General features: G+C 49.4%; 1 protein-coding gene across 2 annotated transcripts in view; it reads left to right on the top strand.

Moving 5' to 3' along the window:
• Positions 1–10,103: 10,103 nt before the first annotated feature.
• The window catches only part of ARMH4 (armadillo like helical domain containing 4), a 61,271-nt gene continuing 50,209 nt past the window's right edge, over positions 10,104–21,165 (top strand). For both annotated transcript variants that reach the window (XM_071426180.1, XM_071426179.1), the window contains exons 1-4: positions 10,104–10,222; positions 15,988–17,359; positions 18,194–18,409; positions 19,991–20,185. In XM_071426180.1, coding sequence (XP_071282281.1) covers positions 16,039–17,359; positions 18,194–18,409; positions 19,991–20,185 — 1,732 coding nt within the window. In that variant the 5' untranslated portion in view covers positions 10,104–10,222; positions 15,988–16,038. The remainder of the gene's footprint in view (positions 10,223–15,987; positions 17,360–18,193; positions 18,410–19,990; positions 20,186–21,165) is intronic.

Raw genomic sequence — 21,165 nt, 5'->3', positions numbered from 1 at the left:
CCTTTCCAGCTCCCTCAGCCTCTCCTGGTGCTCCAGAGCCTTCCCCAGCTCCTTTCCCTTCTCCAGACATGCTCCAGCCCCTCAATGTCCTTCTGGGAGTGTCCCAAAACTGCCCCAGGGCTGGAGGTCCCTCAGCAATGCCAGCACAGAGGGACGGGCACTGTCCTGGTCCTGCTGCCATGGCTGATACAGAAACAGCCACGTTTAATGCAAAAAGCCATTTCTATCAGGTTAAATGCACCCTCTCAGGGTACAGCATCCTCCCTCTTGAGTAGAAATAAAACAACTCAGGGACTAAAAAAGCCACATCACTCTGCTCTGACAGGAGTGTGGAAGTTGGGAGTGAAGATGGGAGGTCAAAATAAAATGAGGATAGAAATTATAAACCCCATGGTGGTCACAATCTGTGCAGGGCCAGGGGTTGGACACAGTGATCCTTGTGGATCCCTCTCTGTGAAAAATGCATGTTTTATGATTGGCTTTGTGCAAATATTAAAATGAATATTTTATGTGTTATGTTAGAAAAGTTATGCTGTGTTAATTTTCTCAAGTAGTGTGTTAAATATAGTTTTAGGTTATAACATAATGTTAAAATAGAAACTATACTATGTAAGATACTTCTTTTAAAGAGAGGACTTGCAGCGAGATAGCAGCCACAGGACACCTGAATCTTTCAGAGAAATAGAATTTCTCTGAAAGAAGAAATGAACTTCTTCCTGCCTCACTCAGCCCTGAAGACACTGTTAGGATTCAGAGGAAGAAGCTGACACTGCCCAGACAGAATCCTGTGTTTGAATGGAATTTATGCATCATGTATGAGATGTATGAATATGCAACAGGTTATTGTTTCTAAGGGTTAATCCTCTGTAAACGTCCTTTTTCAGGCTTATTTTGCCCAGAAAAGGTACCCGGACTGTCTGTAACTCTTGGTTTTTATTGTCTCATATTGTCCTAATCCAAATTGTCCAAATTATTATTACTCTAATTGTATTACTATTTTTAAAACCTAAACCTATCAGAGTATTTTATTACTCTAATTATATTACTATTTTATAACCTTTTTATTACTATTAAATTTCTAAAATTTTAAAAACAAGTGATTGGCGTTTTTCACACTTTCAACTCAGGACCTTCTAGGAATCCATGCTTTCAAGACTGGGTGGCCTGAGACAGGGGATGAAAGAGGCAGAAGATCAGCTGTGCTTAGTAGAAAGAACCTAATCAATAAAAGGTGTTCTGATGAATATTGTTTGTGGTATGTGTCTCTCTGTGACTGCATCCCCTGGCTGGGAAAAGGGAGTTTCTAACAGATCTTGGTCATTGTAATGCAAATTTGGGATAATCTGTGGAAGAGATTCCAAAGGTAGCGTTTGCCTCAGTCCCAACAACCATCTTCTCTCTCCTGCCAATCCTCCCCTTCCCCACAACAAGCACACCTGTAAAACCTGCTGCTCTTCAGGCAGTTGTGATGTCCAGGAGTGTGACCGTGGCCCTGCTTGCACCCCCAAAAGATGAATCCTGAGTATTTATTTCAGCCAAGTGCACAAGACCCACTTCTTCTTCAGGGAAGCAAAAAAAGCATTGAAAAAGCAATTAACTGGGAAGTTGGGTCTAGAGATTTGCTCATTGCCAGCCAGGCCAGGCTGGGAGCCTGAGAGTTTGTGCAGAGGAGGAGAAGGGTGCTAATGAAGGCAGAGGATTTCAGGGAAGGCTGAGGTGACACTGCTGTGCTCTGTTGTCACTGAACCCAACCCCCCTGACCTGTGAGCTGCTGCAGCAGCTTGTGGAGCTGTGCTTTTTGCTGTGTCCCACATCCACACTTCCTATTTGCAGCCCCTGAAGGTGGAGGTGAGTGGGAGCTGGGTGATGAGTGGGAGTGATGTGAGACGCCGAAAGCTGTCACTGCCACCATCTGCTGTGTTGCCTGGGCCAGCCCCCTCACTAGCCCATGGGCTAGCAGCTCTGCACAAATGCTTTCTCTGCTGCTCCTGTCCCAGCCTTGTCGTGTTCCCCCCTTCTGGTCACCGAAAAGTCACCAAGGTGACAAAGCAGGGTCAAGAGGCAGCACTGAGAAGAGAAGGTCCTGGTGTGTGTGGAGCAGAAGTGCAGACTGGGGGAGCTGTAGCAGATGGGGCATCCTGGAAGGGATCTTGGAGGAATCCAGGCAGTGCAGAGGGAATGCAGGAAGGGTGTGAAGAAGGGGAACTTTGCAGTGACAAACTCAGGGAGACTCCTCTCAAAGCAAGGAGATCATAATAAATCACAATCCCTCAGATATCCCTGCTCTCTCTCTCCTTCAGCCACCATTCCACAGCTCCATAGGAGCCCAGGCACTCTTAAACAACCCATCAGCAGCTTCTCATCCTCTCCTAGGAGAGGAAAGGACAAGGCTGTAGTGCTGATGTGAGACACAGAAACAGGGATGGGACCAGCACACACCCAGTGGATTCTGGAGGAGGAGGGATCATTGCCAAGGCAGCAGTGGAGGATGCTGACAAATGAAAAAATAAGCAAACAAAACCCTGCAGTGATTAAACATTGTGACACCAACTTCAACTTGCCTTATGATTTTGTGTGGTTTTATGTTTTTAATGGCTTTTAAATTTTTTTTTATGGTTAGTATTTTATGGCCTTCCAGAACACAGAAATGCAGCTGAACTTTAAAGGATATGCAAACAACGAGGCATGAAAATATGTTCAAATGTCATTTCCACAACAGAACCTTAACTCTGCCATGTTTGAGCAATTCCCCAGTGCACCAAGAACATGCACGCAGTGGTAATTACACCTGACTGAATTATATTCAAGAAACTTTTCTGTATTTGGTTTTTCTGTCAGGGAAACAATCCCAGAATTTCCCAAGTACTCCTGGAGAGATTCTGTTCAGACACAAGGTAAATTTTTCACAATGAGAACAATCAGCCATTGGAATAATCTCCACAGGGAAGTGGTGGATCCCTCAACATTGGACACTTTAAGATTCAGCTGCACAGGGTACTGGACTATCTTATTTCAACTGTGATTTTGCCAAGAAAAGTTGTGTCAGATAATCCTCGAGATCCTTTCCAACCTGGTATTCCATGATTCTGGGATAAGTTACTACCTGGAGTGCTGTCTGCCCTCTCTGTTCAAGGACAGCACAGGGAAGCTTTGCAGTCACTGCCTGGTGAAAATGTGCTCTCACTGGAGTGTGAATATTCCTCCTCTCAAATTCTGTAAAATCCTCCTGAGTATCTCTGGATAGGGGTCCTATAAAGACATAATATACTATACTTAATTTTGTTGCTCTTGAAAAACTTTAGGTTTAAAAAGTGGAGTAATTTAGATTATATATGACTAAAGTCTAAGCGTGATGTTTGCATGATCTGTTTTCATCCCCAGATCTCACCCATTTATATCTTTCTGTGCTATAATTACATATTTATGGCACTATGCTTATGTTTTAAATAGAATGTTTTATATAAAATGACTGCTTAGATATGTTTTGCAAAAATCAGGGGCCCTAGCTGAATCCACAGCCCATGGCTTCCTCCTGAACATATTATCCCTGGGTTAGGAATGATCAGAGTTTCCTGCTAATGACATCACCGTCTTTATAGTCCACTGGAAATCTCCTCTTAAATTACGTTAATCAATCACAGTTAACACGAGTTCTGAAATGCAAGCTGCAGCTTAAAAGTGGCTTAATTTAATGGATGGGCTTTTCAGAGTTATTGATAATAGGAGCCTGAGAGTTAAAGATGTGCCAGGGTTTCATAACAAAATCCATCCACGCCGGGCTGGTTTAATCAAGAAAGCTGCTTGCATAATGTGAAGAGCACTCGCTCTCCCCCGAATATGTGACTGTTGAGGAAACAGATGGTGATGCTAACCCAAAAGAATCAGGCTATAAATACATTCAGGATAACAATATAAATGGAGATAATTATTCACAGTCTAAGGAGACAGTGGGACAATTAAGCCAGCTCGTAAGCAGAATGTCCAGCAGAGTGAAAAGCAGGATTTCCATAATATAATAAGAAATTATTCCCTGAGTGCAGCCAGTTCATGCAACTCTTGGGAGCGGTGCTACCTCTGACAGGCAAGGAAGAGGTTGCATAAGGACATAAAAATGCAAGAAATTAACAGTAGCCCATTGAAATCAGTGAAAACTCTTATATCATAAAATCATAGACTGGTCTGGGTTGGAAGGGAGCTTAAAACTCATTTACTTCCACTCCCTGCCACGGGCAGCGACGCCTTCCACTATCCCCGGTTGCTCCAAGCTCCAGCCAGCCCTGCCTGGAACACTTCCAGAGGTGCAGGGGCAGCCACAGCTCCTGTGGGCACCTTGTGCCAGGGCCTCTCACCCTCACAGCCAGGAATTTCTTCCTAATAACCAAGCTAAACCTACTCCCTTTCAGTCTGAAGCCATTCTCCCTTGTCCCATCACTGCATGCCCTTGCAAAAAGTCCCTCTCCAACTTTCTCTCAGCTACCTTGAAGCAGTGGAAGGCCACAATGAGGTCACCCCAAAGCTTCTCCTTTCTTTCCTGGCTGCACAATCCCAATTATCTCAGCCCTTCCTCGCAGCAGATCTGCTCCATCCCTCCGCTCATCTCGGCGGCCTCCTCTAGACTCGCTCCAACAAAACCAAATTTGTAGGACAGTTCCTTTTGCCTAACGCGGTCCTTTTTCTCTCCCTTTTTTCGGGATTCTGTTGCTATTCAAGCCTCTGGCAGAAGAAAGCCGGCCCCTTTCGGATGTCCTGCGGACTCGGCATTGTCACAGCGAGCGCAGCGCTGCGCTCTCCTCCGCGCTGCCGCCTCGAGGTGGCAGCTGCGCAACCCGCCCGGAGGGTTAAAAGGGAATATTTCTCATAAAGAAAATCACTTTTCTGTGCTCGCCCCGAAACGGGCTGCTCTCAGCTGAATTAATCCCCGCGGAGCACTCGGGAACATTGCAAACATAAAGGAATGTGTCCTGCAGCACAAACACTGCGTGGCTCCGGCACGGAGCAGCACGCCCAGCTAATACTCTGCTCCCTGAAAGCCGAAATGCCTGCCCGGACCCCTGCAGGGACTCGGATTTCAGCTGGACCCAGGCAGATCTCAGCAGCAGAGCATTATTATTTTTAATTGGTCATAAAATAAGCACTCTTTTGTGTCCCTGCATTGGCTGGCTTAGTCTGTGTACTTGCTTTTAGGTCTCCCTAATCTCTACAGGCTGAGGCATGGACCCACCCCCTCCTCACAAAATCAGGGAATTGCATACTTAGGGCCAGCTTTAGACCTGCTGGAGATCACAGAGTGCTTCCCACCCCTTCCCAGCTCACAGATTCAAGGTGATCCATGCATCAGCTCTCTGAAGCGAGAAAAAGGATGAAAGCCCCCTGCTTGGGGTTCTGCTAACAGCTGGATCTGGTTCCTGCTGTAGGATTTTGGCTTAATTAGTTTCAATGTTTCCAAAACAAAAATGTGTATTTCTCTGCTCTTAACCATCCTCAAGGGGAAAAATGAAAACACTGGTGGTTTCTGGTGTATTGCTGTTTCACTCTAAAACACTGTGGCATCCCAATTCCATATGTTATCCATAGGAAAGACCCCAAAAGTCTCTGTGGTGGGAGCTTTTAGCCCCTCTTTGCTATTTTAGAATGGATAGGGATGGACTGGCAGTACTGACACTGCACTTCTTTAAAACCTGTGGATTTGGGGGTTTAGTTTAACCTCAAGTTTTGAAAAGCAAAAGAAAGCTGCAGTTTCTAAAGTCCCTCTGGGTATTATGCGTGTGAACAACCATATTTCAAGTTGGACTCAATGATCTTGGAGATCTGCATTTGAGTCTCTGTTTCTGTGAATCTGTGAGGCTGGAGGGTTTAATGTCAGAGCAGGGCTTAGGGGCAGCCTGCTTTGGGGTGGTGGGTCCAGTGCTTTTTTTTTATTGTCAGCCTAATTTTGTAGTGGAATTTGTAGGATGGGGGGGGAAATATCCAAGGGAACTGACAGATGGTTCATGTTTTAGCTGAGACTCCAATATGCACGTGGAGGGCTTCCTCAGCACTTTATCTCTGGGGAAATTGGAATATGTGGTGCACCTTGGCATTACAACATTGATTCTGTTGAAGGCTATGAAGAAGAGCAAGGGCTGTGCTGTGATTCTGTTATGGATGGGAGCACTGGTCCTCCTGGGCTGCATTCCCAGAGCAACTGCGGCGGATTCCAGCGACCTTGGGCCAGTCAGCAGGAGCCTGGTTCTACCCTGAAGAGTGAGTGTGTAAAAATGGCATTTCCTACTCAGCAGATCTGGGCTCTGTGTGCTCTCCAAGTCACATCTGCTGACTTTGGTGACAAAAATAAGCTCTTATGGCTTTCCTGCTCTGTGAGCACTTCAGGAACACGAGGGCTGGGCAGCAGAAGCTGGATCCCATGCCTCCTTGTAGGATTGATTACTGTAAATCCCAGCCAGCAGTGGGGCTGCACTGGCACCACTTGGCCTTGCCCAGCTTTCCTGTTAGTGCCAGCAGTGAGATACATTAAAGAAAGGAATCCAAGTAGATTCTCCTGACTGAGTTTCAATTGCAGTTGACATTTATCAGGCTTGCAGTTGGAGGAAGAAGAAATCTGTTCATCCATAACATGGTTACATTCAAAATAATTCATTGGTCACAAACTTTTTCAAAGTGGAGTTGTTTTAAACAAACTTCCCTGTCTGTGGCAGGGGATGCTGTTCTCACTCTCCCTGAATTACTCATGGCTACTCCATTCCAGTGACTGCTGTTTATTAGGAAGAGAGGGCCCCCTTAAAACAGATGCTACCAGCTGGTGTAAAGGTGAGTCTTGTGATGGAGATGTGCACTGATTTGTGTGCTGGATGTCCCCAATATTCAATTTGGGAAAGTCATTCAGCAGCAAAATTAACGGCAACTATTTTAAAATTGCCTTTACCTTCTGTGGCATGTCCTGACATACTTAGGAGAGCTGATACATCTCCTCACAGGTGCCAGGAGTAGCAGCATAAGGTGCAGCATTCTGCTGTCAGGACAATGATTTTTCAGTTCATTTTATACAGGCAAAATATATCTTCATATAAATTTTTATGTGACCTAGTCTCTTAATTAGGACGTGCTGTTGGTACTTTTTGGGTTCTGCAATAAGGCAGTGACAGGAATATCACCTGTGAAAGAAATCTGATGTATCATTACTTTGTACAACACAGCCAGCTGCTATAATAATACACAGATTTTACAAGAGGCTCTTACAAAAATTAGGCATTGTTATTTTACAGAAGAAGTGGAGGCTGAGAGCAGTGAAATTCAGTTTAAAAATCCTCTAAAAAGGCAGAGCTGGGAATGGGACATGTGTCCCACTCTTTCCCAGCTACGCTACCTGCATGGAAGAATGAGCCTGCTTACATCCAAATTTAGTCTCTGACTTCACCTCAGGTGAAAAGTTCTGAAGGACAAGACCAATAGAGGATTGTACTGAAATGTCTCAACCCAGAGCAAGGGTGAGAGAGGAGAGGAATGGATATTTCTTAACGTGCTGTGGAAGCGGGGCCTGTTTTGCTTGGTTACAAAGCAAATGCTCCATGGCATACTGATCTGAGTTAAAAACCAGTATTTCCAACGAACAAACCATAGAAAGGAATAACAAAAGAGTGCTCTCTGATGATTTCTGATTTCTGCCTCTTTCATCATGCCTCTTTCTTACAGTCTGCAGATATTTTTGTTGATAACGCAGAAGCCTCTGATTTTGGCAGGTTATGCGGGGAAGAGAAACTTGCAGCGTACAGGGAATGTGCAATTTTAGGCAGGGAAAAAACCACAGATAACCAGCTATTTTGGTTCCAGTGCTTAGGAGTGAAATATTTAACCTTGAGAGGACACAGTGCCAGTCTGGGCTGGGAGTCGATGGCAAGGGGGAAGTGAAAACCTCTCCAGTCTATTAAGTGCTCTGCATCCTTGGAGAACACTAAATCATCCCTTCCACATGCTTTACATTTTAAGTAACTTTCCCAATAATTGTAAAGGTTAGATAGAAATTGGGCTGCAAACAGTCCTAGAATCACAGAGTGGTTTGTGTTGGAAGGAACCTTAAAAATCCTCTCGTTCCAACCCCTGCCATGGGCAGGGACACCTTCCACTGGAAGACCCCTTGTTCTGAATCCCAGGCCAGCTCTCAGGGGGGAATTGTGCAGCTGCTGAAGCCCAGCCCCTGGACTCATCCCTGGGCTCTGATTTCTGCTGGAGTGGTCCCTGTTTTCCTGCCCCTTTCCCCACACAGGAATGACTGAACAGCTTGGGAATCAATCCCAGAGCCACCACAAGGTGCAGTGCTGCTCTTGAGAATTGATTTTGGTCTCCTGGAAAATCTGGCTGCACCTTTATCTTGGGAGGTGGCACCTCCTGCATGGCTGAGCCACCTCCTCTTCTCAGCCAGAGCCCCTGGCCAAAATGAATTGGCCAAGACAGAAGTTGAACCTGTGAAGAGTTTTGAGTCCCTAATCTGGGAGTTAATGGTGTTTAAAACACATGAAAAATGCAGCTCTTACCTCTTCCTTCCCTCACACCCTATCCCCCCTAGAGGAGAGAGGAAACATCCTTTCTTTTCACATATTTCTGTTTTATTTATGAAGATGCCACAGCACTAGAAATATTGATTAATGAATAATTGCCTCGGATTTTACACTTCGGAGAGGCAAAGCCAAAAGGGGCTTTCCCCATTGTTTAAGTGACCATTTCCTCCCCCAAGCCTAACTCTGAAGTTCTTTCTGATGCCTTTTGTCACTGGCTGTCTTTATTGCTGACACAGGCACTTTGACACTTTATTTTCAACTCATGCAGGGGTTAGCAATATTTCCCTGAAAAAAAACTGCCCTAACTTGCAACAAATCTGTCTTTTGAAAGTTTTAATATTGGATGTACAGTGCTACAACCAAATGAATTGGGTTGGATCCAGTTTGGTTGGAATACAGCGGCAAACACACTGTTTCTCTAAAATTAAACAGGTAAAACTTTGGGATGTGTTTAGAGACACTAATATAAATGCTATTACCAGTAGCACAGTGAACAGAAAAAAATAATGAACAATTTGTTGATAAGGAATATCTCATTTTCTTCCACCAGTTCTGTTGTTTACTTAAAGAGTTGAATTACCTGTGACAGCAGACTACATCTACCTTTGTGTAGGAAAAAAAAAAAGCTTATTTTGTAGTTTGTTATCCTACCTGGAAAATTCCCTGATTTCCTTCATGTGGTAGAGCATGTTCATTAGGAAGTCAAAACTTTAACTCACCTGTCCCACACCTTCCCTCTAGTCCTTCTTAGCAATTCCACCTCCCAAAATCCCCCCACCCCAATCACTGTCTCCTGGGAGAGATCATTATTTGTGGTCTCTCCTCACCTGTCCCTGCCCAGCTCAAGCTCCTTGCACCTGCTGCAGCCCTGCCTGGCAGGGTGTATAAAACCCTCTGTGTGCAGCAGGGAGCCCATGCTGCCCCTGGCACTGGGATTGGGGGAGCAAGGGGAAGCTGAGCTGCTTTCATCTTTGGGGTTTGGAGTCAAGGTAAGGGCTTCTGAGTTGCTCTTTGGTAAAGTGAATTGATGTGCGAGCCAGGACCTGATGGTCTAAAGTTTTCTTCTTTTGTTAGCTATGGGGGTTTTATTGGAAAAAAATAGGTGGGAGGAGAAGAACACAAGTAAAGCTGTTTGCCCTTTTTTGTACTGGCCAAATAGGTGCTTAAAACAAAGCACCAAAAAAGGGACATTGGCCAAAGCTCTTCTAATTCAGATGTTGTCATTTAGGAAGTTGTTCCCCTTTGCAGAGGGTGTATTAGGGGAAGGTGACCTCTGCAGCTGAAAACAGTGGAGGATAATCTGTAATAGATGGGAAAGCACTCAAGGGTGCCTTAGGCCTTGTTTTTACAGCTCCTTGTGAGCAAAGAGCGGCGTCTCCTCGGGTCAGGCGCCGAGGCAGAGTTGGCTGCGTGGACCCAGCGCTTTGGATGCTCCAACTCCCCTTTGCAGAAGCAGCAAACGCCGGAGGCGGCTGCGGGCGGCCCCTCCCGGGGGCTGCGGGTGCCGGGGAGCACGAAGCCCACCGGAGGCAGGCGGGGGCCGGCGGTCGGGCGGAGCGGGCCGGCCCCCGACACCGCCCGCCGGTGGGCGGCCCGCTCCGCTCCGCCCGTGCGGCCGCGGGGCTGGGGGAGCGCGGCGCCGAGCACCGGGCGGCGGCGGCGGGAGCCAGGTGAGGCCGGGACACGCACACGCACGCAGCCGGCATCGCACCCCGGAGCCGCGTTCACCCCGCGGTTACGCGTTTGCAATCGATTCGTGGCTTTTTCCAGCGATGCTCGGCTGCCCGCGGGGCAGCGCATCCTCGGCGCGGCTCTTTGTTCCCGGCCGGTCCCTGCAGCCCCGGGGGATGGGGAAGGGGCAGCGGGGAGAGCGGGCGGTGCTGTCCTGCCGGGATGGGGGTCCCGGCGGGATCCCTCGGGAAGTCTCTGGGGGCCGGGGTGTGTTTGTCGCGGGGGTGGTTTGGGGGTGACCGCCGCTGTCCCTCTGTCCTGCTGCGGGCCTGGGCAGGAGGAGCCCCCGGGCGGGTGCTCGCACTTGATCCCCTGCCCGGTGGGGAGAGAATGCAGTTCTGGGCTGTAAAGTCACCTGTAAATATGACTAAGGAGGACATAAGGGGAGATGGAGCTGTGCCCGGCAAGCAGGCGTGCTGGATGTAATCAAGCCTTGAGCCAGCCCTAATCCCCTTCTCTGGACCCCAAGCCAGAAGGGCCGGACAAGGTGCATTTAATGTGCTCTTAAACCTTCACCTGCAGGGACTCGCGATCCTCCAGCATCTCCTGTGTGGTGTTTCTGTCAGCCTTAGGTGAGGCGCTGAAATTGCGGAGCGTTTCTTGCTGGTTGGAATCCGAGTGCTGTCCCTGCGCTCCCAGGCAGGCTGGGGAGCGGCGTTTCTGTCCTTCTGCTGCTTGGAAACTGCTGCACCCTTTGGCCTCATTCTTCAGCACCCCCTCCTCCCTGGCTTAATCCCTCAGGAATTCGGTAGACCTTAGACTTTTGTGGTGCCGGGGAGCTGGCACGGGTCAGAAGCCACGGAGAACTATGCAGCTTTTACTGGCAAATCCAAGCAGGGATTTCCATAGGTGGTCCGTGTGCCGTTCCGAACAAAGCTTGGTGGCTGGGGGAATAATGCCTAAAACATGTCATGTCTCTGGCTTCTCAAAGAACTCCAGCTGGAATGCCGAGGCTGGAAGTGGAGGTGATGTATTATGTATTAAGGTGCCTCACTGGGACTGGTGGGAAGCTGGCCATACGGAATATTAATACCTCATTTGTTTGCTTTTAAGGATGCATCCTCAAGGGTAGGCGAGGATGTGCCCCTCTGCTGTGTGCTTGTCTCGACGTGATTTTTCTCACCTGACTTTGTGCTGCTGGCTGGGGTAGAGTTGTGTCACTGCTGGGATTTCACTGAGCTGGTCGAGGTCTGCTTACCTGAAGTGTGTGCTGGAAGGGCATCAGCCCCCCCAGTTCACTCGGTTGAACTGGGCAAGGACATAAAGCGAGACGAGACGATGGCATTTTCCTCGGCTCGTGCACAAAAGTAGGAGTTGGAGCTCTGCAGTGTATTATCTGCTGCCTTTTGTATTCAGCGCAAGTAATGAGGCTTGGATGGCATACATTAGCACCCTGTAACAGAGCACTTGACGGCTGGCAGTTGTTTGACTTGTATGTTTTGGCTAAATCTTCACATTAAAAGATTTGCTGCTTTTTTGTCCGGTTCCCTTACGAATTGTCAGCGAATTTCAATTCTCAGTGAATTTCGGAGCTGAGCACACCCAGGACTGCTCAGGCAGCCCGGGCTGGCACCACGCTTGTGCTTGGAGGTGTGAGGAGCTCTTTCCAAAGGCAAGGCAGATTTGGCTGGGGCTGACCTGTTCGTCTGCTGCTCTCTGCTTTATGATGCATGCAGAGTGTCCTCCCTGTGTCAGAGGGATTGTTAGAGCAGAGTTATTAATCCAAGGGAGTTTAAAACTTGGTACTTATTTTTTCCATGCTGTTTCAACAATTTGGGTATAAACATAGCCATAACTTGTCAAAGACAGAAAATAACAGCTAATTTTTTTTGAAGGGAGGGAGGTGGGAAGGGAGTTGTTTTCTCTAAGCGAGCTGGCTGGGTGAAGCTCTTAAAAAGCTCTCAGAGGGAGTAGCTGCACACAGCTGGGACAGAGGGGGAGCTTAATCCTTTGCAGCATGTCTCCACAAACCACTGGTCCATGCAAGGAACAGCTATTGAAGGAGACACATCTGCTCTGCTCTGTGCTGCTCCCCTGCAAGCCTGCCCTGCTGGAGTGGCCGTAACAGGCTGGGGCTCCTTCTGAGCTGGCTTTTGTTGGGCCCCCCGAGAGCTGATCTCAAAGAAGTCTCCAGAATTCAGCGGGGTTAATGGTTTAATAACTACTGCAAGTGCTAATTGTATGGAGCAGGCAAGCAGCCTGGCTCAGAAAGATCCAAAGGAGTCTGAGGCTGCCTCAGCTGGTGACCAATTTATATTTATTGTCCCTCGGCTTCCTGACTTCCCCACTGAGGTAGATGGTTCTTATTCTTGTGGGTAGCTCCTGGAGATGTCCAGTTTTGGCCTGTTTTCAGCCTAGCAGTTCTTTGTGTGTTGTTTTTTTTTCCCCCGGCCTCCCAGGTGTTAAAAGAAAAGTTATTATTTTCCATGCTGAAGATAAAGCTCCCTGGCTGCCTGCAGTCGCGCTGCCTTTGCGGCTGGAGGAGCTGCATCTCCTGGGATTTGTTGTTATTGAGTGCAGGGGAAGTAGCTGGCACTGTCTCTTGCCCTCAGTGTGTGCTTCCTATTGGAAGCAAGGATTAGTTTTTCCACTGAGAGCTTGGCCAGCGCTTGGCAGCTGCCTCCAGGGCTTCAGCTCTGAGGATGCCAGGTGAAACGTGGGGACGAGGAGTTCCTGCGGTATGAAATATCGAGTTACTGCCTTCGAGCTGCTCACAGGAGAGCTCAGCCTTACTACAGAGGAGGTGCTTGGTCAGGGCAGGGTGCTCCAGCCTGGCTATAAAAACAGCCAGATGGGAGGGTCGATGTGACTCGGTGCAGCTTTGCTCTGCAGCCAGGTACCTGCAGCTTCTGCATTCAGCGGGAGTGCTTCAGCCAGGTGTCAAACTCTGCTTAAGGAGATAGCCAGGTCACTGCTGTTCATACACTCTCTAATCCAGCCTCTTCCTAAAGCTAAGTAGCTCTTAAGCCCTGACTAATCTTCTTTGAAGTGTGAACCTGTGCCATTATCCTGCAGCAAGCTCTGGGCCACTATCTCCTGCTTTCACTGAGTGTGAAGGTCTAGGTTAGCTTACATCTGCCTGTTGTGGATTTCCTGAGCGAATAACTCTCCAATATGATTTTTTTGCCATATAGAAATGTAGGATTACTACCAGCAGGGCTTTTCAGATTGGTAGAAACAACATGAAGCTGCCCTGAAGGAACCCAAGGAACTCTTTTATCAGGCTGGTATTGAGTGGCCATGTTATCTACCCCCCAGCAGGAGGAAAGGTTCTAGTAAATATGGAGTAACCTTGTTGGGAGATGAGCATTTTGGTTCTTCTGCTAACCACAGCCTGAATATCGTGGGCTATTGGTGAGCCTAGAGCTAGAAAGCTACAAAATATCTGTACAGATGTGTATATACATATGTATAATGTATATGACTGCAAGAGAAGTGCTTTCCAAGTGCAGCTGGAGTTCTGTTTGTGTTTAAGCACTGCTGAAAGCATTTGTGCCACCTAAATGCTCCTGACTTCTTCATAAGCTGTACTTAAAGCTAAACTATCTTTTAAGTAGTGAAAACCCAACTTCTTGATGTTTCAGTATGCCTGCTCTTAACAGGCACTTGCTGAAGGGGTGTTGAGGTGAACGTGATTTATATTCATCTGCATGGTGAGGCAGATGCATGTGGTTAGGCACTAACAATTTAACTTGCATAATACATTCTTAGTGCTTTTTAATTACAAAAGTGCATCAAGAATTGGCCTGGGAAAAGAGCTAAATATTGTCAGTTTTCAGCTATTTTTTTAGGGAGGGGATATAGAAAATAGATGGGTAGCCACTCATCCTTCAGAGATAGAAGATGCTAAAAATAAAGTGGAAGGTGTCTAGGTGGGTGAGCTTTTTGGTGGCTTCTGCCTGTCCCTGAGCACCTGGTGTATGTGTGTGGCCTGTGATGGGGAATTATTCCAGCAGCTCAAACTGCTGGGATGAGGCTTCAGGGAGCATGGAAAAAGTGACTCAGTGTGCCCTGAAGGCTCAGCCAGATGCTGGAGCCTGCAGTGGTTAATTCTGAGCTGTGTTGCTGCACTCTGTGGGTACAAATGCAAGTGATGCTTCTGGATGTGCAGTCTGGGTGGAGAAATGAGGAGTGTGGATAAATTTAGGGATTTATCCTGGTGCCCATGAGCAGTGGCACTGCACAGGGTGACCATTGCTGCTCTTTGGAAGACTGAGGGGTGGTTCTGACAGCCCCAACCTCTTTCCTTATTGATATTTGTTATTCCTGCAGCCCAAAGGAAGGAGCTGTTCACTTGGGAATGGTAAAATCTCACCTCATTCCACCCCCTGCCATGGGCAGGGACACCTTCCACTATCCCAGGCTGCTCCAAGCCCTGTCCAGCCTGGCCTTGGACACTTCCAGGGATCCAGGGGCAGCCACAGCTTCTCTGGTCACCCTGTGCCAGGGCCTCATCACCCTCAGTCAATAATTTATTCCTAATATCTAATCTAAACCTAGGTGAAAAGCCATTCCTCCTTGCTCTGTCCATCCATGCCCTTGTCCACAGTCCCTCTCCAGCTCTCTTGGAACTACTTTGGGCACTGGAGGATGCTCCAGTGTGTCCCTGGAGCCTTCTCTTCTCCACCTTCCAACTCTTTCAGCCTGTAACAGAGGTGCTCCAGCCCTGTGATCTACTTGGTGGCTCTTCTTTGGATTTATCTGAACTCTTTCTCACGTTGGGGGCCCCAGAACTGGAGGAACATGTGAGAGAAAGAACTTGAAGCTGCTGATGGCTGGAGGCCCTTGCTGTAGGGCTTGTCTGTGCCCATGAGCAGCTGCCAGCTCTGCTGTGACAGAGGGATGTTTGTGGTGTCATGGCACTGGTGTGAGCACTGACTGAGGCCTTGGGTGGGATGGTCCTCGCTCTGGAGCGGTGCAGTTGGAGTGGCCAGGGCTGAGGCAGGTGCCCAGGGGAGGTGGCTGGGAGCTGGAGCTGTGTGCCTGGAGGCAGCAGAGCTTGCCAAGGGCAGGCTGTCAGCTGGCTGCATCCCTGCTGGCCTCCAGGTTCAGTGCTCTCTTGGAAACCCTCGGTGGTTTGGCCATGAGACGTTCTGGACGTGCCTCCGTGGTGCAGTGCAGCACGGGCACTGTGCTGATGCTGCAGTGCTGCTCTCTGGTCTGGAGCTTCCTCAGTGGGGCCAAGGAGCTCAGCCAGGACATGGGGCAGCCCTAAAGCCTCCTGGTGTGGCTCTGGGGCTGTGTTGTCCCCCACAGACCCATCTTGTTCTCTGTGCGGGTTCCTTGGTCTCCTCCTGTGCCAACAGGGCTGGCCAGGACGAACCTGAGACTTCATGGTCCTGACAAGTATCATTTTTGGACTTGGTTCACGACCAACAGGTTGATCCACACCACTGCTTGCAGGTCTGATGCCTGCTGGGTGGATCATTGCACTCTGTTACTAGGGAGGGGCTGGGCAGAGTCTTGGGGCTTCAGATCCTTGGAGCTCCCAGGTCCTGGGCTTCAGATCAACATTTGGTTTTTGTCTGGCCTCTTCAGGTAGGGTAGGCTGAGAAGAGTAAAACAGATGGGGGAATTCATTGCTTGGAATGTGTAGTGGGGATCTGCTCACAACTGGTCGTAGTCTTGGTCTCCCATTATTTAAGGCCCTGGGTCTGTGGTTGGTTATGGGTTGTGTAATCTTGGTTCCTTTTCCCCCTTCTAGGTCTCTGGATTTGTCAGCCTCGCAGGTTTCTGGACACATCTCCTCTCAGCCATGAGGAGATCAAAAGGATTTAATATCTGTGTGCTCACCTGCAGCATCCTGCTCTTGTCCTCCAGCCTGCCGTGCCTGGCTCAGCCTCTGGAGGAGGAGGATGTCACCAAGGTCCAGCATGGCCCCTGGGCAGGGAATGGGCTGGAAGATGAAAGGACAGCCATGGTGGACTTGAAAAACAATCTGGGCCCTTCTGAGCAGACAGTTTCTGAAGAGCCCTGTGCAGTGTCAGCACAGCCTTCTGGGACACCCTTGGGTGAAGCTTTCACTGCAGAAGGAGAAGCCCTCCCTGCCAGCCCAAGCCGTGCTGTGCCCAGCAGCCAGGGCCTGGGGGCTCACCCCTCTGCTGGGGCGCTGCCTGCTGGCCATGAGGAGGAGCTGGCCCCCACTGAGCCTCAGCTGCACGAGGATGAAGCACTCAGGGCCATGCTGACCACAGCTGTGACCACGCTGAGCCCTCCAGTCCAGGAGGAGTCTGGTGGCCCCATTGGTGAGGCCACAACCGAGGGTGCTGTGGCAGTGGAGCCCAGCTCTGCTGGCCCCTCAGCAAACCCCCTTTCTGGGACCACTGAGGAGGAGGAGGAGGAAGCAGAGAGCAGCTCACACCTCTCAGCTGTGCCCCAGCCCACACTGAGCCCCAGCTCTCCCAGCTGGGAAGCAGCAAGTGACCTCCCTGTCATCCCGAGTCCCCAGGCCGCAGGTGTGACCTCTGGGCTGGGAGTGCTGAGAGCCCGCACAGGGAGCCCCCTGAAATCCCTGGCTCCACCAACATCTGTGGCTGCCAAACCTCCCCTTGTGGCAACTGAGGCCTTCCTTGAGCCAGAAGCTGGGACAGGTGTCCCACAACAGGAGCTGCCCACTACGGCTGGCACTGTCACCATCCCCCCTATGGACACTGTGCCACCTGACTGGGATGACACCAAGCTGGGGGACATCAGTCGAGGGGGAAGCACGTCTCATGAGGAGCTGGGGACAACAGAGCCATCCCAAACCAGCCAGGAAGGTGTGGGGGAGGAAGGGGATGCCACAAGAGCAGTGCCCTCCCCAGTGTCCCCTCCAGCAGCGCCTGAGCTTGCCAAGGAGAGCAACTGCACAGTGCCAGTGCAAGGGGAGCAGCTGCCAGCAACTTCCCCAGGCAGCAGCTCTGCTTCCCACCCTGGGAACCTGTCAGAGGCAGGCACAGCTGATCTTGGCTCCCTGGGAAACATAAGTGCAGTCACAGCAGAGGAGGAGAAGAGCGTCCCTCCGTCACAGCCAGAGGCTGCTGTGGTGACAGATACCCAGCCTGAGCTCTCTCCTACTCTGGAGAGTTCATGGAAAGGTAAAACTTGCTTGTTACAGACACTTGCCTCTCATTTCTGGGATTTAAAGTCAGCTGTGCCAGCAGCCTGTGAGCCACTGGTGTCTTAAATGCCTTTACAAGGGTGCTCAGAGAGCTGCTGGCCCTTGTGACAGAAACCCCTGGGCTGTCTCCTCGCCCCATGGTGAAGCTGTGGCTGCCCAGTGCTTGTCCCCACCCTTACCTGCAGGCAGAACTCCTCCTGGACAGCCTGAGGGTGTCACCTTGCCCTGCACATGCCTCCAGAGATGGCACCTTCAGTCTCATGACAGTATTCCTACTTGGGGTTTAAAATATAAAGGAAATGCTAAAAAAAAAGGCAGGTCAGGTGTTGGGCATGTTTCTAGGTTGACGAGGACTTTCTAATTGCTGGGCATCTTTATTCTTCCCTCTTTGGCTGCAGATGTAAAAGGATGATTTCCCTTCACTGCATCCAAAAGACCTAATTTTTGCTGTAAAAGAAAGGAAGCTAATTGCAGGCTGGTGCTGCAACCTGACTGATTAATTTCTAGATTAATTTTTAAGCACTTGACTTGTCAGCAGGCTGCCTCTCTGCTGTTTCCCAGATGTTGGGGAAACAACACTGTCTATTAAGATTTCTGCCACAAAAATCAACCTGAGGCTGATTTTTGTGTCACAAGTCTTTATAGCTGAGGCTTCAGTGGGAGCTGGACACTGAAGGCTGGCCCTGCTGCTGGCCCTGTGCTCTGGAATTGTTAATTCCTGGAGTTCTGTTCCTTTCCTGTTGCTTCAGATGTGTGCTCTGCTGCTGCCAGCTGTCCTGTGAGCCTGCCCTGACCCGTGTTCTTGCTGTAGGTGCTGCTGAGGAGGTGACAACAGCTGCCCAGGAGGCTGCTGCTGCTGCTGTGCCAGCTGTGCCAGAGGTGCCTGGTGCCACCCAGGGAGCAGGGGCTGCCAGCTTCCCTCAGGAGAACAGTGGGGAGGACACCCAGATGCTGACAGCTCCCAGTGCCACCCAGGTGCTGCTGGCAACGGGTGCTTCCTCCACAGGGAGCCCTGTGGATGCAGAAGGTAGGATTCTGCCTCAAGGACACAAGATGGGATGGTGCCTCTGGAACCAGTGTCACCCTCCAATCTCTATGCAACATCCTTATTTAAGTGACTTTTTTATTGCTAAACTTCTGCCCTCTGCCTCTAAACCTGGGCTGCCACTGCTTTCTGCCCATGCCATGAGATCCACCACTCTGGGATTTGCCAGCATATGGATTTTTTTTTTGCCCCAAATAAGTGGAGTAGAGTTTAAAAAAAATTCCCCAAACCAAACAAGCCCCCTGTCTGTCTTTGCTAGCAAGCTGCCTTTAGCTTTAGACACTTGAGCAATTTTTTTTATTTATGGAGGGAGAGTTCTTAATTCTGGAACCTGAGGCAGTCACAGATTGCTGATGCTCAGTCCAGAGGATGAAAATATTTCATCAGGGGTTCCATGGGAGCCAGTGGTGGGGGAAAGACCCCCTCCTTCAGGAGCCTGGCAAGCCCTTGGGTGTGGAAGCCTGCAGTGATATTCACTGAGAAATGGGGGGTTGTTCTCAGGCTGCTGTGGCTCATACAGAAATGCTGTAAGCAGTCATGTTCCTGGAGCTGCTGCCTGCTGGTTTGGTGTCACCTTGGCAGGTGCATGTTGAAGCCTGTCTTCCTGACAGGAGTGTAGCAAGGGCTCCCTCAGCACGAGGCTGGCTTTGAGCTGCAGTGTGTTTCTGTAGTAGAGGGGACCACTGTAATGAAAATGCTGCTGGGCAGATTTTCTGGCAATTCTTGTGTTGCAGGGCATCAAAAGAAGAGAAGCTGTTTGCATTGTATCTCTGAATTTAGGGGCTGTTTGTAAGGGGGAGAAGGTTCTTCTGGCAGATTCCACCAATTGAATTTGCTTCTGGGATTTAATTATAAATTTAACCAACTTTTATCTTTGTAATGAGCTGTTAGATCTGTCACTTGGCTCAGTTCTCAACTGGTGGCTTGGTGCTCTGATCTTGCAAGGGTGTGGTGATGAGTAGTCCTTAAAGCAATGGAATTAAAACCTTTAAGGGTTCCCCCCCTCATTAAGAGGAACCTCCTTTGCTGGCTGCCCTTGAGGAGAAAGTTTCACTACAGCAGAGTCACTTCTCAAAGGAAACAAAAGTTTGGTAACCTCTTTTGAGCTAAATTTTCATTAAGGAGTTTCTTGGGTTTTTATAATATCTTGTTATACTGAATGGTTGCTGTGGTATTTTCAGGGTGGCAGAAAGGAAATGATGAATCTGATTCCATGTTCTTAGAAGGCTGATTTCTTATTTTATGGTATATTATATTAAAGAATGCTATACTAAACTATACTAAAGAATAGAGAAAGGATACAAACAGAAGATTTAACAAGATATTAATGAAAAACCTGTGACTCTCTCCAGAGTCCTGACACAGCTGGACTGTGATTGTTTATATGAAATGTGAATTATTTTGACTTAATAGCCAATCTGCCACATTCCAAAGCAGCAAAACACAGGAGAAGCAGATGAGATAATATTGTTTTCCTGTTTCTCTGAGGCTTCTCAGCTTCCCAGGAGAAGGGATTTTTCAGAGAATGTGACAGTGACAGTTGCTCTTTCCTGTCTCCTGTAGATCTCACAGATGGGATCCTGGTCACCAGTGAGAAAGCTGTCCCAGCCCCTGGTGGGATGTCTTCTACCCCAGCTGGACAGACAGAGGAGCCAGCCAGCAGAACTGTGGTCCTGGTGACTCCAGCATCAGTGGCCTCCTCTGCCAGGAGGACCAGCACAGCTGGCACCTACGGGCTGGACCGCCTGGAGTCTGAAGGTACCCGGGGGCAGGGGGCCTCCTGTGGGGTGCCAGCCCTGCCCTGACAGCCCCCAGTCTGTCTGTCTGTCTGCCTGTGTGCACATCTCACTGTTCCCAATAAAGGTGTTGGACAGCCTGTGCTCTCTCAGGAGGCACGGGAAGCAAGCAGTGAGCAGTGTCCTGGAGGATGCCTGGAATTCCAGTGGCTCTGGAGGATGGGGGTGGGTTTTCTCCTGGCTGGGGAGCAGCAGTGGTGTTGCTGCTGCAGCAGGGTCTGCTCTGCACACCTGTAATGCACCCACCAAAGGGGTGCTGAGGCAAAGCACATCCTGCCCTGGAGCTGGGCTGCAGCTCTGATCTGCCCTCTGTTCACCTCATCCACAATTTGCCTGCAGAGAACTGTTCCTTGCTCCTTTTCCTACTGGAACTCCTCTCTGCTTGCTCATCCATCCAGCTCTGTGCTCCAGTCTCTGGGCTGATACCACCTGGCAGGAATTAATCTTTCTGCCTGTTTTTGCTCCCCTTCCTTTATCTTGACCTTCTCTTGCCTTAGTGTTTTACTGCAAAGGTTGGCAGCTCTCCAGGGGTGGCACTGCCAGATGGTATTTCTCCTCTGAGTAGAGGTGGGGTGCTCCAGACAACAGCTCATCAGCATCTTTTCTCTGCAGGAAGCAATAACTCTCTCTCTCCTGTGGAGTTTAGAGGGCAGCAGAAGCTGGGAGTCTTCCCCATTGCATGTTCCTGGCTTGCTGCTGGCTTTGAAGCCTTCCCTGAGCTCTCTGGGGCTCCAACTCTGCAGCATTTTGCCCTTGCCAGGATGAATTTTGGATGTCTCTGGCAAGGCAGGGATGTGGTGCTGGTGGGAGAGTGGCAGCAGGGGAGGGAAAGGTCGTGTGTGTAGGGAAAACCTGATCCTTCAGGCTGGGAAATGAGGTCTCTGCTTAGCAAGAGCAGTGTGATTCAGGAGGCTAAAGTGTTTTATAGCCCTCTGGGATCTC

Source organism: Agelaius tricolor, unplaced genomic scaffold (assembly GCF_023055355.1).
Source record: "Agelaius tricolor isolate 1412-34295 unplaced genomic scaffold, bAgeTri1.0.p SCAF_5, whole genome shotgun sequence".
In the NCBI taxonomy this organism is placed as follows: Eukaryota; Metazoa; Chordata; class Aves; order Passeriformes; family Icteridae; genus Agelaius; species Agelaius tricolor.
The sequence above is the reverse complement of the archived record's forward strand: the minus strand, read 5'-3'. Positions and strand labels throughout refer to the sequence as shown.